The following is a 15,015-nucleotide window of genomic DNA, read 5'->3' as shown; positions in this document are numbered from 1 at the left end:
CAGCGCCGCACCACTGCGCGCTGCGCCTTTCCGATTGGACAGCGCAAAGCCCCACCCCCGAACCGACCGCGGCTATTGGTCAGAAAGCGAGGAGGGCGGGGCATAGCGTGGTTCCTATTGGCCAGCGTGGCCGTCAGTCAGCGTGGCCGGAGCGGAGCAGCTGAGGCGGCCGTGCCGGGTCCCGCAGCGGGAGATGTGGGAGCGGAGCCTGGTGGTGTCGGCGCCGGGGAAGGCGATCCTGCACGGGGAGCACGCTGTGGTGCACGGCAAGGTAAGGGCTGTGCCTCCGCCGGGGCTTCGGGGCCGCCCTCGCCTCCCCTGACCCGCTTCTCCCCGCCCGCAGGTGGCCTTGGCCGTGGCGCTGGACCTGAGGACCTTCCTCCGCCTGCGGCCCTGCGGAGAGCGCGGGGTGTGCGTCCGCCTGCCCGGGGTCGGCGTCGTGAGGAGCTGGGACTCGCTCAGCCTCCAGGCCCTGCGCAGGGGCTTTGCAGGCAAGCGCTGCCCCGGGGGTCCGGGGGGGGTCTGGGGCCTGCCCGGTGCCCTCTGCCTGGGACCCCCATCCTGCAGGGGCTCTGTGCTGGGTTATCTGTCCGCCCTCCACAGTGTTGTTGGGTCTCGTCGCCTCTGGTCCCCCTCAGTGTATGGTTAACAGAGGTGTCCCTGCTCCAGCTCTGTGCCTCTCGTGAGCTGCTTCACGCCCTGGTTCCTGTGAGTGACCCTCGCTGCATCTGGGTCCTCCTGTGTCAGGTCCCAGGCGCTTGTGCTGGTGCAGCTCAGGCAGGCAAGTTCACATCCGGATGCATTCAGGGGTGCGCTGCCAAAGCAGAGTCTCTCTGAAGCTGGTGTGAGCTGAGGGCTCCTGGGGAGGGCAGGGTATGGGGCTGTTCTCCTGTCTCTGTGCCCCATGGCAGCTTTCACTGGGATGTCTGCAGCCTCTTGTGCTAGGTGCACCCTGGGTGCTGCCTGTGCCGTTTGCCTCCCAGGGACCTGGCATTAACCTGTGTTTGCTTAGCAAAAGGCAGAACAAGCTCCAATAAGTCAGAGCACTGTGGCAACCTCTCAGCACTGACCCAAAGCTCTTACACCGATGCCTGCTCCTGGCTGTTTGGAGTCCAGCCTCATGCAAAGCACCTCAGAATATCCACGTTCTTCAAGAAAGAGTTTGGGGTTTGCCAGGTTCTTTGTAATGATGGATGGATGCACTGGGAAGTGCAGGCAGCGGCAGTTGCTGTAATGCAGTGCAGGTGTGGGGTGTGGAAACAGGGTGCTCAGGGTGGCTGCTGGAGATTGTGCTTTTCGTTTTATCCTAAACCCTTAGGTAGAAGGTTTGTGGGTGAAATCTGGAATGGGCTCAGCCTGTTTCAGCCTGTTGTAACAGGAGAGGTGCTGTAAATGCTGCTTTCATATTGAGCCATTCCTGCCTTTCTGAGTGTTTCAGTTCTCCCCTCTTGCTTCCATAGCTGACTTGGATGAATCAAAGTCCCCCAGTGCAGAGCAGCTGGAGACACTGAAAGAGTTTGCTGGAATTGCTGCTGGAGCCTCTGCTCCTGAGAGCCTTGCCATTCTTGCCTTCCTTTACATGTACCTGGCTATTTCGGCTAAGCATGGGTAAGGCTGACTTCCTGCCCCGAATGAGGTGTTCACCATTAATTGCTTCTCCAAGGTCATGGGAAGAAACCATCCCTTTGAGACAGAATCTCACTTCATTTGGGTTCTGAGCACCTCAGGTGATGCTCCTCAGAGCTGAGCTCTATAGAGGGTGAGATGCTCTCATTTAGGCATCAGGCTTTGAGGTGCTTGAGTTGGAGCAGTTCATCCCACCCTTCCTGCACAGTCAAGAGAAGCAGACACAGATGTCCCTACCTCCAGTGGGCACCTCAGTTCATCCTGGCTTAGGATGCTGGACACGAGCTGTGAGTTTCATGTCTGAGCTAAGGCTGATCCCTCCTGTGGGCTGAATCTCCTTAAAAACATGAGAACGTGGGGTCCCTGCAGCTGAGGACTGGTCCAGGTTCTAAACTTGACTGACACTGTTGCTATCAGAATGTGTTACCGGACAGCTTAGACCCAATCAGAACCTGACCTCAGTGTTCATAGCAAAGAAACGAAAGGCTAAAGACGATGATGTGTAGCTGCATTGTGCTTTGCTTTGCAGCCTCTCAGTTGTGTGGTGAGAGCACTGGGGCTGTCATCAGCCTGCTCTGAAACCATCAGTTCCTAGTTCATGTCACTCACCAGCCATGGAAAGCTCCTGGGTTTGATGTTAGGCTCTGTAACACAACCCAGATGGGTTCATTGGAGAAAAGGAGCACACGGGCACAGATACATGCTTGTTGCTCCAGTGGGATGTAACTGTGTAGTTAGGGACTTGGAGTAATTATGCTTTATTTAAAAATACGTTTAAAATTCTGTTTACAGCAATCTTTGAAGGGTCTCTTTATGGTGCTACTCAAGTATTTAGTTACCAAGTGCCCTGCCAGCAGCTTGACAAGCTGTGCTAATCACAGACCCAATTCAGGGAGGCTTTGTTCTAGCACAATGGCTTAGCAAGGCCCCTCAGCTGTGCTAACTGAGCACTCCTGAAGCCCCTGTGTGTGCTGATGCTTATGCTGATGTTGCCACTTTCCAACCAGCTTTCCCTGTGATCAGTCCTAATTGCTGTATTTTGCCTTGTAAATGTTGTCTCAAGATGGATTTCAGAGTCATTGTGCTGCATCCTCTGTGCTTGTGTTCCAGAGATGTTCCCAGTGTGGATATACTGGTGTGGTCGGAGCTGCCCACAGGAGCTGGGCTGGGTTCCAGTGCTGCCTACGCCGTCTGCTTGGCCGCAGCCCTGCTGACTGTGTGTGGAGCTGTCTCCTGCCCTCTGAAGGAGGGAGAGCCCACGGCCAGGTAACACATCCCATCACCCTGCCTGCCTCGGGTGCCCTGCTCTCTGTGCCCCTCTGTGTCCTTTCCCCCCCACAAATTCCTGCTCTGGTCTCTCTTGGTCTCTCTGGCCAAGCCCTGGGCTGTGATTGTGGCTGCAGCAGTGGCACCCTGAGCCCGGCTCCTTTCCCTTCCTCTCCTGTTGCTGCTCTGTGTTGCTGGCAGCAGGGATGTGCCCTGTCCCAGGGCTCTGACCTGGGAATCACGACTTTATAGCTCACATCTGATGAAAGCAGCTGGATGCAGAGGCTGTGGAAAACTTGCACCATTCCCCTCCTCTAGTGCAAGGTCCATGGGCTTAAAAAACCCAGCTTTATTTTGCCACGCAAATAAAATGCACACTTTAAATGGTGAATTTGTTTAACCTCTATTTCCTCTCTGTCCCTGAGCATCTTCCAGGCTTTGCTTTGAGCCCTCAAGGAGTCAAAGATCCTTTCTGGTTTCCCTGTGTTTTCACACGAGTGTTTCTCTGCACGTGGTACCCGTTCCCCTCATCTCCTGCCCGACTTTCCCCCTTATCAGTGCCTGGTGAAAGGAGGTTTCTTTCCTCCTGCCCTTGGAGTTGAGCCTTGCCAGACTGGTTTGCTGTGCTGTGTGTGTCTGTTTAAAGATGCGTATCACAGCTGGAGCTCAGCACCTCTATTGTGCACTCCTCCTGCCAGGTGCACCCTTTATGGTTGGCTTCAGTGGACTTTGTGTGGGGCTGAAAGTGCAACAGCAAAGGGGGGTGGCTCTGTTCTGCTTCAAACCCGGGTTTGCTCCTGACCCACAGACACGTTCTTGGAGCAGAGCAGTTTGTGCTCGGGCAGCTCTCCTGCAGCCGCAGGCAGGAGGGATGAAAGGCTGGTCCCGAGGCGAGCAGCGCGGATGCCTTCATTCCCTGCTCCCACTCCTGCGCTGCAGCTTGGATGCAGCGTGGTTTTCCCCTCCCGCTGGCATGCAGAGGGGTAAGTGAGAGATGAGAGTGTCAGACTTCAGAAGGTTTTTGCTTAACGTGGCAAGAAAAGAACAGCGTGATATAATGACTCCTGTGCGGAGAAGAATCGCAGCCTCTCAGAGAGGATTAAAAACAAGTGGTTTACAGCAAACTGCGCTTCTATTTTGAGTAGCGGCGGCGTGAGCTGCTTTGCTGAATGCTTTGCAGATTAAATATTGGCAAGAGAAATGAAAGGTGCCTGGAGATGGATGAAGACGTTCAGCTGAGGCCCAGGGAAGCAGGGAGTTGGAGGAAACAGCTTCCAGAGAGCAGGTGGCTCTCAGAACTTCAGTGCTGCTCTCATTATTTCATGGAAGACTGATGCTTTTCCAAAAGCCATGGTTGGGCCCCTGCTCCATCATCTGATACCTGTTCTGGGCCCTGTATTCCAAAAACCTGTTGAATGCATGTTCTTGCTGCAGCAAACACCAGCTCTGATGTGTGCAGAGCATCGCTGGTGCTGTGATAGCTGACAGCACCGTGCATCAGGGTGTTTGAACGGGGCCTGGAGTGTGTGCTGTGTGTCTGGACCACAGAGCAGGCAGCGTGCTGGTGCAGTTGTGTGCCTGTGTGAGCCTAAGAGCATTACAGCAGGGGACAAGCTGAGGGTGCTGAGCTTCTCTTGGGGTACCAGGGTTTGAGGCTGGAGTGAGTGGGTTCGAAATAGCCTGGTGAGTTGTGAAGGTTCTGTGGGTGCGTGCCCCAAGGGCCCAGAGCAGTGGGGTAGTGAAGGGTGCTGGGGGAGGAATCACTGCACTGGATTGGCAGCTCTGCATTTGATTTTTGTGGTGCTACAGCCCATTAATGAGTATGTGCAGGCAGGGGCCTGGATCCTTGCTGAGCATGACCCAGCACCAAACTCTTTGTGCCACCCTTTGAACTCCCAAAGCACTTAACGGATTGATGGCACTGCTTTTAGGAGGACGGAAAGAGCTGCTTTTGTGTTGTTAGCCTAACACCTTCTGGGTCTGCATTTGGTTCCCTTCTGTGCTCTAAGTGCTGGCACCCGGTGCAGCTGAAGTGTTAGGAGTTAATCCCTGAAAATCAAAGTCTTTGCTGGAGATGCTGTAGTTAAAAGTGCTTTACTTTTTGACCCAGTTTGTGAGGCAGCTGAGCAGCTGGCAATTAGAGGCATGTGTGAAATGCAACTTTTACTACTCTCTTCTCACATCACACCTTCTGTGGCTATAAATACACCATCCTGCCTGGTGCTGAGCAGGATCTCAGGCCAGGATGTGTGGAGACACACAGTGTCAGGGAGGTGGGGGCGGCTCTGGGCTTGCATTGAGTTAAATCTGATCCTCACTTGAGCCAGACCTAGGATCTTCTCCCTGAAGTTTCTCCCCATGACTCAGCACAAGCTGGTTTTGGCTGTGTATTGGAGTCATTTTCTTGCCTTTCAGGTGGACAGAAGAAGAGCTGGCTTTGATTAACCACTGGGCCTTCCAAGGGGAGCGGGTGATCCATGGCAACCCCTCGGGGGTGGATAATGCTGTCGGTACATGGGGTACGTGTGTGCTGCTCCCCGGCACTGGATATGGGTGCTGAGGGGTGGTGGAGCACCAAATGCATTTCCATTCTCTGCTGCAGGGTGTGCATCAGCAGACAGTAAGGCTTGGTTGGGGTTGCTGCAGGGACACTGAATGCAGCAGATGCTGAGGTACAGCAGAGGCACCAGAAACCCCCAAGTTCAGGTCCCTCTTTTGACCTGAGCAGAGGGAATCCTTCCCTCCCGAGCTGGGACTGGCTGCAGTAACACCAAGGGTCTGCATCCCCCAGGCAAGTGCCATGGGCAGAGACCCTGCTTGCAAATAACTGATACTGAAACATGCTGGTGTGAACAAAGAGCCCTAATCCTGTCCCAGGGATAATGCAGTCAGACAGCTGTCCGTTAGTTTCAATTAGCAGAGACTTCCAAGGGGTTTGGAAGTGTCCTTGGAGACTTTTAATAATCTTTCTAATGAGACCTAATTGCAGAGCCTCTGGAAAAGTAGGAGCCAAGTGAGACATTCCTCCTGGACACTGAAATTCCATGCTGAAGGATGGCTGCTGACGTGACAGTTTGAAACCTCCATCCTTGCCTCTGCTTGGGGGTTGTTTGGGGGTTATTTAGTAAAGATTTAAGGCCAGCCAAACTTTGCCTTTTGAAAAGTCTTTAATGTGATCCCAGAGCAAAGGGAAAGCCATTGGGTTAACTATGGCTGGGCAGACCCCTCATTAAGTCGGCAGGGTGAGGCAGATCCATGCTGCCTGAGAACATGGTTCATTTAGCTGGTGTTCCTTGCAATTACTGTCATGGGCTCTGGGTGAGGTTCTAAAGATGAAAGCCCTTCTGTCTCTTGCCACTGTTCTCTCTCAGACATTGCATGTCTTTTACTTTAGGTGGAGCCCTGAGATACCAATCAGGGAAAATCACACCATTAAAGAGGTAATATTAGAGCTTAAAAATAGCACTTAGATACGATGGGTGGAATACGGCAAAGAGGCTTTGGGTGGATGTTGGAGGGTAGGAGATTGATGGGTGATCACAGGCAGAGTGGTGCTAGGGCTTTGGAGCCAGGTTTTGCCCTGGGTGTGGGTAACTCGAGTGTTGGCTTGGTTTGGGGTGGATGGGAACGATGAGGTGTTTGGTCCTTATGAGATGAACACAGTGCAAAGGATCAATATTAATTTCATGGCATTATGGGCAGCAGGAATGGATCTGCTCCTGGCAGCAAATGACATTGTGGGGAAGGGGAACTTCTTGCCTACCTGGTGGTAGGACAGTGGGGAAGGCAGGAGCAAGCTACAGAGACAAATCCAGGTCCTGCCTGCTCCTTCTGCCTCCTGCCAAGGAGGTATAACCTGCCTCCATTAACATCTTTCACAGTGCATGAAATTGCTCTATTAGCAGTTAATGGCCAGTGCTTTCTAGTCTCTGAGATAGTATTTCAAAGGGAAAATTTTGCTTGAAAAACATAGATTTCGGTAAATACATTACACTCCTATTTATAGCACTGGTATAGTCATGCCTTGTATCTGAGAGGAGCAAGCCTGAGCCCAGCCAGCACTTAAGCACCTGCTTAACTTCTTTTAGTGGGACTCCTTATCTTGGGTGTCCTGCTCAAAGGTGTTTAGAGGCAGAACAGGCTGAGCTGGAGGTGTCTGGGCCTTGGGAGCTGATAGGGGCTGTGAAGGGAAGAGGCAAGGAGATGGCTTTGTTGTTGCAGGGTGCCGATGCTGAAGATCTTGCTGACCAACACAAAAGTCCCTCGAAGCACCAAGGTCCTGGTGGCTGGTGTCAAGGAGAAGATCCTGAAGGTGTGGTGGTTGTGTGGGGATGGAGCTGTGTGCTGTGCAGGGTGGGGAGAGAACCCGCATGAGCTCAGATCTCCTCGTGTGGGACTGCAGGGCTCATGAGGGAACCCTTGTGGCCCCTGCATTCCCGTCTGATGCTAGCTAAGGCCAAGATGTGCTGGGAATGAGGGTTCAGCTCCCCTCCACCTTTCTCCAGCATTAACAGGACTTGCCTGTTGCAACCATGGAAAGAATAGTTCCCTTTAGCCTGTTTCCTCTTCTTTCCCCATTTTCTGCAGGTGGGAGCAACCCACCTTTGCCCTGCTCTGCAGTGGGCTCTATGAATGAGTAGCCCCAAATGGGGTGAGGAATTGTCTAGCTCAAAGAGACTGGGTCTGGTTTCATCACTGTGGTATGAGATTAGTGAGCAGTCTCCTCGCATCTTGCCTTCCCCCTTCTCAGTTCCCTGCTATAATGAACCCGGTGCTGGACTCCATCGATGCAATTTCTCAGGAGTGCCAAAGTGTTCTGGAAGCGATGCCTGCAAATCCATCACCAGAGCATTACCCTGTGCTGGAGGTAAGGGGCTTGTTTGCCAGTATTTGTAGACACATTTACTGTTGAACATCAAAATGGCATTTAAAGAGCATTAGGGCAAAGAAAAAAATGGATAGCTGGAAATGTTCAGTTCTGAGTGAAACTGCTCTGTGAGCACTGCTTTGAATGCCCTTCCTGGAGCCGAGGGATAGAAAATGCTGCCCATGTGTCTCCAGAGCTGTGCACAGGCAGGGAGGGAGTGGGTCTGGTGCTTTGTGGAGCTGTAGCTCTGGGGGCTTTGTTTCCTATTGCCAAGATATGGATGAGATATGGAGAGATATTGCGAAGCTCTGGAGTGATTCAGGCGGGGATGCTGCCTCCCTGCACCATGGACCAGCCACACTCCTCCTGGCAGTCACTGCCTGTGAAGCAGCTGCTTTGTCACTGCCAGGGCTGGGGTGAGGAGCAGAGCTCAGCAGCCGCTGTTTGCAATGGACTGGTTATGAGCCAGCTCCCTCTGCTCTGCGCTCATCCTGGCTCCAGAGAATAACGGAGCTGTGCCCAGAGCTGACCTGACATTGATGCATGAGGTGCATACCGAGATCTGTGTTTGTCTTGGCTTTGTTCGGAGCAGGAGAGGCTGCTGCGGATGGGGGAGATGTGGTTCTGAGTGGAAGAAGCAGGTTTGGCAGTGCTGAGAGCACCGATTCCTACAGCCACGGGGTGAGGATGTGTGGCAGTGGCCCAGCTGAGGCAAACCTGGCCTGGCTGTGGGAGCCAAGTGACTTGGATGGTCAAGAGCCATTTGGTACCAGTGGTGCAGTTCTTGGTGGCATCTGGATGCCTCCCCTTGGCTCTCCTGTGAGGACCTCTGCTTGTCCTTGCTCTTGCTGGTCAGTTGTCCCCTCCACAGCCTTGAGCATGGTCCAGAGGCACAGGGGAGGGCTCTGGAGCGAGATGGAGCTGCTGCCCCAGCTCTGCCTGCACAGCACCATAGGGCTGCTCTGTTAGCAGATGGTGGGTACAGCCTTCTCCCTGCTTCAGGCTGCATTGCACCTCGCTGCACGTGGGACTGCAGCAAGCACGGGAGGGTCCCCCATGGGATCCAGAGCAAAGTCCTTCTGCTCCCTTTGCACCAAGGCTGGGTTTCTGTAGCCATCACTATGGGCTGACCCTAATGAGGGCTAAAGGAGTCTGCAGCAAAACTTCAGACAGCTCTTCTCCACCTTCATTCCATATTGCTCAGGTTGTTGGAAGCACTGGGGGAGAGGGAAGGGCTAATTTGAGGTGTGCTCTGAGATCCTCACATGAAAGATGCCAAAGCAACCATGTATATGATGCCCTGGAAACAGCCCAGCAGTGAGCAGGTTTCTGTCTTGAATCTGTTGTTTTATCTTGTGCTTGAAGAGCCCGCAGAGGCACAGTTGATTATATGCAGCATCTATCTATCTATATTGGGCTGTTCCTGCAGTGTGCACTTGTGGACAGCATTGTATCTGAGCCATCGAACTAGTCTACTGTGTCATAAGCTGTCGTCTGATTCCTGGCAGGTTTTGGATCAGGAGCTGACAGGTGTCTGGGATCATCACAGGCAGAGCTGTGCCCTCACTCAGGCATATAAAGAGGGCTCTGGATGGACGCCTGTCCAGCCCAGCACAGAGCTGGATGGATGCGCTGAGTGCCGCTGGCTAATTCCGCTCCCTGCATTGGAGCAGTGCAGGAATGCCCTGGTGGGGGCAGAGGGATTGTTTCTGTTGTGCCCCCCCATGTGGTGTGGTGCTGGCAGGAGCCCGTGTGGAGCTGAGGGAGGTGATGTGGCAGATGCCTGTCACGCTGTAGCTTGGCTCCCACTGCTCTCTGTGCGCAGCTCACTGCAGCCAAGGAAGTGCTTGGTGGCATCATTCAGAGGAGGGAGCACAGGGTCCCTGTGAAGAAGCCTCTGGGGCTGGTGCTGGCTCCCTGCTTGTGACACCCTATGGAACAGTGATGGGAGCAGCCACCAGTGCCAGGGAAATGATGGAGCTGGTGTCAGACCAGTGTTACAGAGCATCCTCCACTGCTGGTGCTGATGAGCTGGAAGGCACTTGCAGTACTTGAGGGCCTGGTGTCAGGTTTGCTCTGAGTGTGGGCCAAGCCCTTCCCTCTGTTCCTTAATTCCTCTGGTACTGGGAGGAGAGAAGCTGGGCAGCTCTGCTCGGGGGTGGCCTTGCTTGCAGGGTGGTTTGTGCTGCTCTTCCCCCCAAGAAAGGACCCTCTCGACCCCACTTGAGCTGGGTGCCACATTCCCAGTGTGCTGCTGGGGGAGGCCCCTTGGCTCTCAGCCCATGGGAACAGGGAAGCTGCCCAATGCAAACAGGGACATAATTCCCATGTCACCTCTCCAGCAGGGCTGTGCCTCACTTGGCAGCATCAGAAGGATGCAGCTCTGCTGGATGGGTTGCAGAGCAGGGCAGGGGGACAGCCAGGAATGAGGGATGCTGGCTTGGTGCCCTTCCCACAGCCAGCAAGGGGCTTGCACTGTCTCCTGCTCAGGGGAGAGGTGAAGCCATCAGGAGGCATTGGGGGCTCTGATTTAGCACCTGAGATAAGTGCTGCTGGCAGCTTGCAGTGAGCAGGGTTTCTCAGGAGGTCCAAGGGCTCTTGTAACACTGCCCCTGTCATGGGCAGCAGCAGCAGCACAAGTTGTGATGGGGACAGGGACAAATGAGCAGCCCAAGGCTCAGGTGCTGGCTTTGACCTTCCTGCCCAGAGCTGCTGGACCTTGAGAGATGCTGGTGGCCAACTCCCTGTAGCCATGAGGTGGCCATGTAGAGGGATGGGAGGGAGCCTCTGTCGTGATGCTCATCTCATGTGTGTGGTTGCTTTTAGGAACTCTTTGATATAAACCAACACCACTTAAACGTGATGGGGGCCGGACATCCCTCCCTGGACCGGCTGTGCCGGGTGACAGCATCCCATGGGCTGCACAGCAAGCTGACCGGGGCTGGTGGCGGTGGCTGTGGCATCACCCTGCTGAGACCAGGTCAGTAAATCCCTGCCTCTGCTCTCCCTGGGCATCCTGCCCTGCTTCCATACAGCCCTGCCAGCGGGGTCAGGTTTGCAAGCAGAGGGGTCAATGCCCATGGTGGGATGTGACAAGTCACACTTTGTCACAAGTGTGGGGTGGTGTCTGGTGGTGTGGTTTGTGCTGTTTCATATGGGGACCATCCAGTGCCTTCGTTTACATGTGTCAGATCATCAGGGCACCAGCACGTGTTTAACCATGCAATGGCCTCACTAACTGCCTGCTCTTGCCCTCCTCTTGGCAGACACCTCCCCGCTGGCCGTGGAAGCAGCCAAGCAAGACTTATGTGCCTGTGGATTTGAATGCTGGGAGACCAGTATCGGGGCCCCCGGGGTGACCCTGCACTCCTCCTCCTCTTTAAGCACCCAAGTGCTGCACGTGCTCACCGAGAGTTAAGCTGCTGCTGCCTCTGACACGACCTGAGCTCCTGGCACTCTGTCCTGGGACCTTCTCTGCTGTGGGGCTGAGGGCCTCTAGGTGCAGGTGTGGGGCCTGATGCTGCTGGGAGTGGGGGCTGCCATAAGGACCCAGGAGCAGCAGGGTGTGAGTTCGACCCAGGCTCTCAAAGTGCTGTTTTGAATCGCCTTGCTCTACTGCTGTGCTAACCCCAAGGGGCAGGAGGAGAGGGGCTTGGCTGGAATCTGGCATGGATAATGACCCTTTGCTTGGTTCTGCTACTTCAGATGCATGTGGTGTCTCTTCCCTTCTCCCCTGGTGTCAGGCAGCAGAGGTTGGCAAGGTGGATGTGCAGGGAGCTTTGACATTTTGGGGTGAAAAGCATCTTGGCAGCTCAGGGGTTGACACTCACATCTCCATTTCTCCCGGACTGCAGCCTCCAGTGGAGAGGAAACCTTTAAATCCAGCTCTTCCCTGCTACTAATCAGGAGCTGGATAATTAAAAGGGAAGATGTGGCTCATTTCTAATGAGATTCTCACTGGTTTCACCCTTTCCCGTGGTCTCTGCCTGTAGCCAGGCTCTGCTTCAAACAGCAACTGGTGCCTGCAAGGAGGGTGGCTGAAGGAAACCACTTCTGCTTGCGATTGCTGTTCTGGGGTCTCTTGTGCTTTGTTCCTAACTGAGTGTGCCCTTGCCCCTGTCACTGGGATGTGCCTCATGCCAGGGGCAGGGCAAACACGAGTGTGGTTTAGTTTGGACTAATCAAGTAGGAAACCCAGCCCCAACCTCCTCAGAAGCTGACCTGAACTTGCAATTGGCCAAGTAGAAATGCATTTAAACAGGGGAGGTGAATGTAACTGTGGTTTTACTGCTGGAATTTGAATGAGCTGTGCCACAGCACCAAAGGGAATTGGCAGGTGAGTGTGAAGCTGGAGTATCCTGAAGTCAATACCCGGACCCTCAGTGGCTGGGGTCTCTTCTGTACCTGTCACAGGGATTCTGTCACGGTTGGGTTTTAAGTGCAGCTCTGCTCAGGGATTGCTCCATTCAAAGCTGAGGAATAAACTGACAGAGGTGGGGGCTCGTCTTCCTCCTCCACTGCAGGAGGAGAGACTCAAGCGCGATGTGCTAGCTCTGTCATCCCAGCATCGCGGTGGCCAGCTTCACTTCACTGATCACGTGTAAACTGTCTCTGGTTTTAATAAATGGATGGGGGTTTTATGTGCAAAGTGTTCTTTGATAATTATGCTGGGTACAAAAGGAGAAAAGCACCTAACACAGCTTCAGGAGAAACAGGTTTCAGATGCTGGGGCTCTACATGCCTAATTACATTTCCCATTTGCATCCAAGAACAGCTTTACACTAATCACAAGTCAGAAAGCCTGATAAATAATTTACCATTTTCTAATACAGTGTAATCAATGTGTGGATCTGGGAGCGCTGACTGCGATGTTCGAATGTGTCTGCAGTTCCTGATGGGTAGCACAAAGAGATGCCAAGTTCAGTGCCAAGGAACTTCTCTTCAGAGCAACGTGTCTGGGGCTCAGCCTCATTAGCAGCTTTCAGGGCTCACAGGCAGCTGGGGGGGACAAGGGGAAGTAAGAGTAAAGGTTGGGATTTGCTGGTGTAAATGGTGATTAAAGTGGGTGATTTCAGCTGAGCACTTCAGGTCAATGTGGGGCCTCCTGTTACCACTGCCAATGTCCTCACTGGACAAGGGGAGTGTGTTTTGTGCTGTCCCTGCTTCAGGTGTCATCTCCTGGCTGTACCTGAAGGCCTCAGCTTGACCCAGACCATCCTGCAGCCAGGGATGCCTTCACCTGCACGTTTGCAGCTCTCTCTTGCCGGTCTCTGCTTCACTTGTGGGTGTGATGGAGGCACAGAAGTGATGGGGAGCGAGGCGATGGCTGAGCCCAGCAGCTGAGATGTGAGTGATGTGGATTGTGGTGGGGGGCAGTGTTTCTGCCTGCCCTGACACTGGGGCTGTGCCAGGGCTGGGATCTGCCTTCCCTGTGCCACAGGGACCAGAAGTGCCCAAGTCAGCAGCTGGAGCCAGTCCCAGTTTGAAGTAAGCATGGATTTCACATCCATGTGTGAGCATGGGAACAACCGCTCCCTCCTTTCTGCTGTCCTCCTCCCCAGCTCCATCAGAGCATTCCCAGGGGCCTCACTACAACCCTGGGATACCCAAAGGGACATTTGGCACATGCCCACCCCCAGCCTTTTTGGTTGCACCCAACTGTATCCCCCTCCTGTGCTTCCCTGAGCCCCACATCCTGCTTTGCAGGGAATGTGTGGGATCCAAGGGACCCCATCCTTGTGCTGTGAGCTGCTCCCCAAGGCCTCTCATGCCCTGTGGGTGCAGTTTGCTACTTTGGGAGCAAAACCGAAGCACAAATTAAGCCTCTTGAGCACGTTCGTCCCGGACCCATCCCCTCCTGTCCCCCCAGCCCCACCACAAGCCCACCAATGCTCTGCTGCCTGCTCTCCCTAGGCTTGTTTTACGGATGGGCCATGGTGCAGTGATTGCTGCTGAAGGATTGGCCTGGTAATTTGGCTAATTTTTCTTGAGCTTCATTTTTCACATTATGAGCTCTGCAGGAAGACTGACGATCCCGGCATTGCCTTTAATAGTGTGGGAATGGGGAGGAGAAGCAGCTTCCATCCAAAGGGATGCAGGGCAGCATCGTTGCGGCAATGCCAGGGTGCCTCTCGCCACCCCGGAGGGCCCCAGTCCCCTCACCCTGTGGGTCTCCCTGTGACCTGAGACTTCCCCACTCGCTGCCTGTCCCCTGCCAGGCACAGATGGCATTATTATGTGTTTAATCCATGTCAGCAGTGGCTTCTTTCTGCTCCAGTGAATGGATGCTGAAGAGGCAGTGACATTATTGGAGATAACGGAGTGAACAGAAAGAGGGTCAGGGAGAGAATGGAAATGTCAGCGCGCAGCCACTGAGGAGGTGAGGGGCTGCTGGGGACCCTTGGGGCTCCCTGGTGCTCCCAGGATGGGGCTGGCGACCCTCCTGCACCTTGGCAGGGCTTAGGGCATGATGGGGATCCCCTTGATGTGGGGCTACCCAGCTTGATGCCATTTCAAGGGCAACTTCCAGCTGTGCCATCACCCCCTACAGACGGGCTCCCCATGCCCTCTGCACCCCAACACCAGGGATTTGAGGCTCCCTCCTGCCTGGAGCACACGTGGGAAGCCCCAATTGCAGCCCATTGAGACGAGCACCCGCGGGGGGAGCCCGTCTGCATCCCGTCCCCCCCAGTTCCCTCGCTCTGCTCTCCCCTCGCGGCGCACGGAAGGTTTTGAAAGTTAAGTATTACCGTCTGCTTTGTTGTTGCCTAACTACGACAGACAAATTGAGAACTGGTTGTCAAAATGTCAGTGCACAACAAATCAACATTCAAAATGAGTCTCGGCGCTCGGCGGTGTATAATTAAAACCCAGCCCTTTGCAGAGATTTCAGCGCGCGTTGGCTCTGCTTTCTATTTGTCTGGGTGATTAATAAAGGCAGCTAATTTTCAGACTTTAAAAACAGCTAGAAAATAGCTCCTAATTACATATTAGGTTCCAAGCGGCCCCCGCTGAGCGAGGCTGGTATTGGTGGGCCAGAGAATTTGGCAGGGGCTTAATTACATTCTGAGCATCATCTAATTTTAGTTAAATGTAATGTAATCAGCAGCAGATGTCTGAAATAAAATATGAATTATGAATATGATGAAATTTCATTCTTGACTAAAAAAAGGCATTTGCTATTTAGTTCATTAAAGGCGCGCAGGTTTATTAGGGAGCAGGTAGAGGCTGCGGCTGCCTCGCGCTCAAATGGGAGC

At 53.9% G+C, this 15,015-nt stretch overlaps 1 protein-coding gene across 1 annotated transcript; it reads left to right on the top strand.

Annotated features, from left to right (window-relative positions):
• The first annotated feature begins 140 nt into the window (after positions 1 to 140).
• Positions 141 to 12,407, top strand: MVK (mevalonate kinase). Its single transcript, XM_034068380.1, has 10 exons — positions 141 to 271; positions 344 to 491; positions 1,461 to 1,608; positions 2,737 to 2,892; positions 5,308 to 5,411; positions 6,287 to 6,332; positions 7,114 to 7,204; positions 7,643 to 7,759; positions 10,586 to 10,739; positions 11,026 to 12,407. The coding sequence occupies exons 1-10, from the start codon at positions 194 to 196 to the stop codon at positions 11,175 to 11,177; spliced, it is 1,194 nt and encodes a 397-aa protein (XP_033924271.1). The 5' UTR covers positions 141 to 193; the 3' UTR covers positions 11,178 to 12,407.
• Positions 12,408 to 15,015: the final 2,608 nt, after the last annotated feature.

This window comes from Melopsittacus undulatus, chromosome 12 (assembly GCF_012275295.1).
Source record: "Melopsittacus undulatus isolate bMelUnd1 chromosome 12, bMelUnd1.mat.Z, whole genome shotgun sequence".
In the NCBI taxonomy this organism is placed as follows: Eukaryota; Metazoa; Chordata; class Aves; order Psittaciformes; family Psittaculidae; genus Melopsittacus; species Melopsittacus undulatus.
The sequence above is the reverse complement of the archived record's forward strand: the minus strand, read 5'-3'. Positions and strand labels throughout refer to the sequence as shown.

Coding starts and splice junctions, on each gene's coding strand:
- MVK (XM_034068380.1), top strand. CDS start 194: ATGTGGGAGCGGAGCCTGGTGGTGTCGGCGCCGGGGAAGGCGATCCTG. Junction 2,893..5,307: donor GAGGGAGAGCCCACGGCCAG/GTAACACATCCC, acceptor CTTGCCTTTCAG/GTGGACAGAAGAAGAGCTGG. Junction 7,205..7,642: donor TCAAGGAGAAGATCCTGAAG/GTGTGGTGGTTG, acceptor CCCCCTTCTCAG/TTCCCTGCTATAATGAACCC.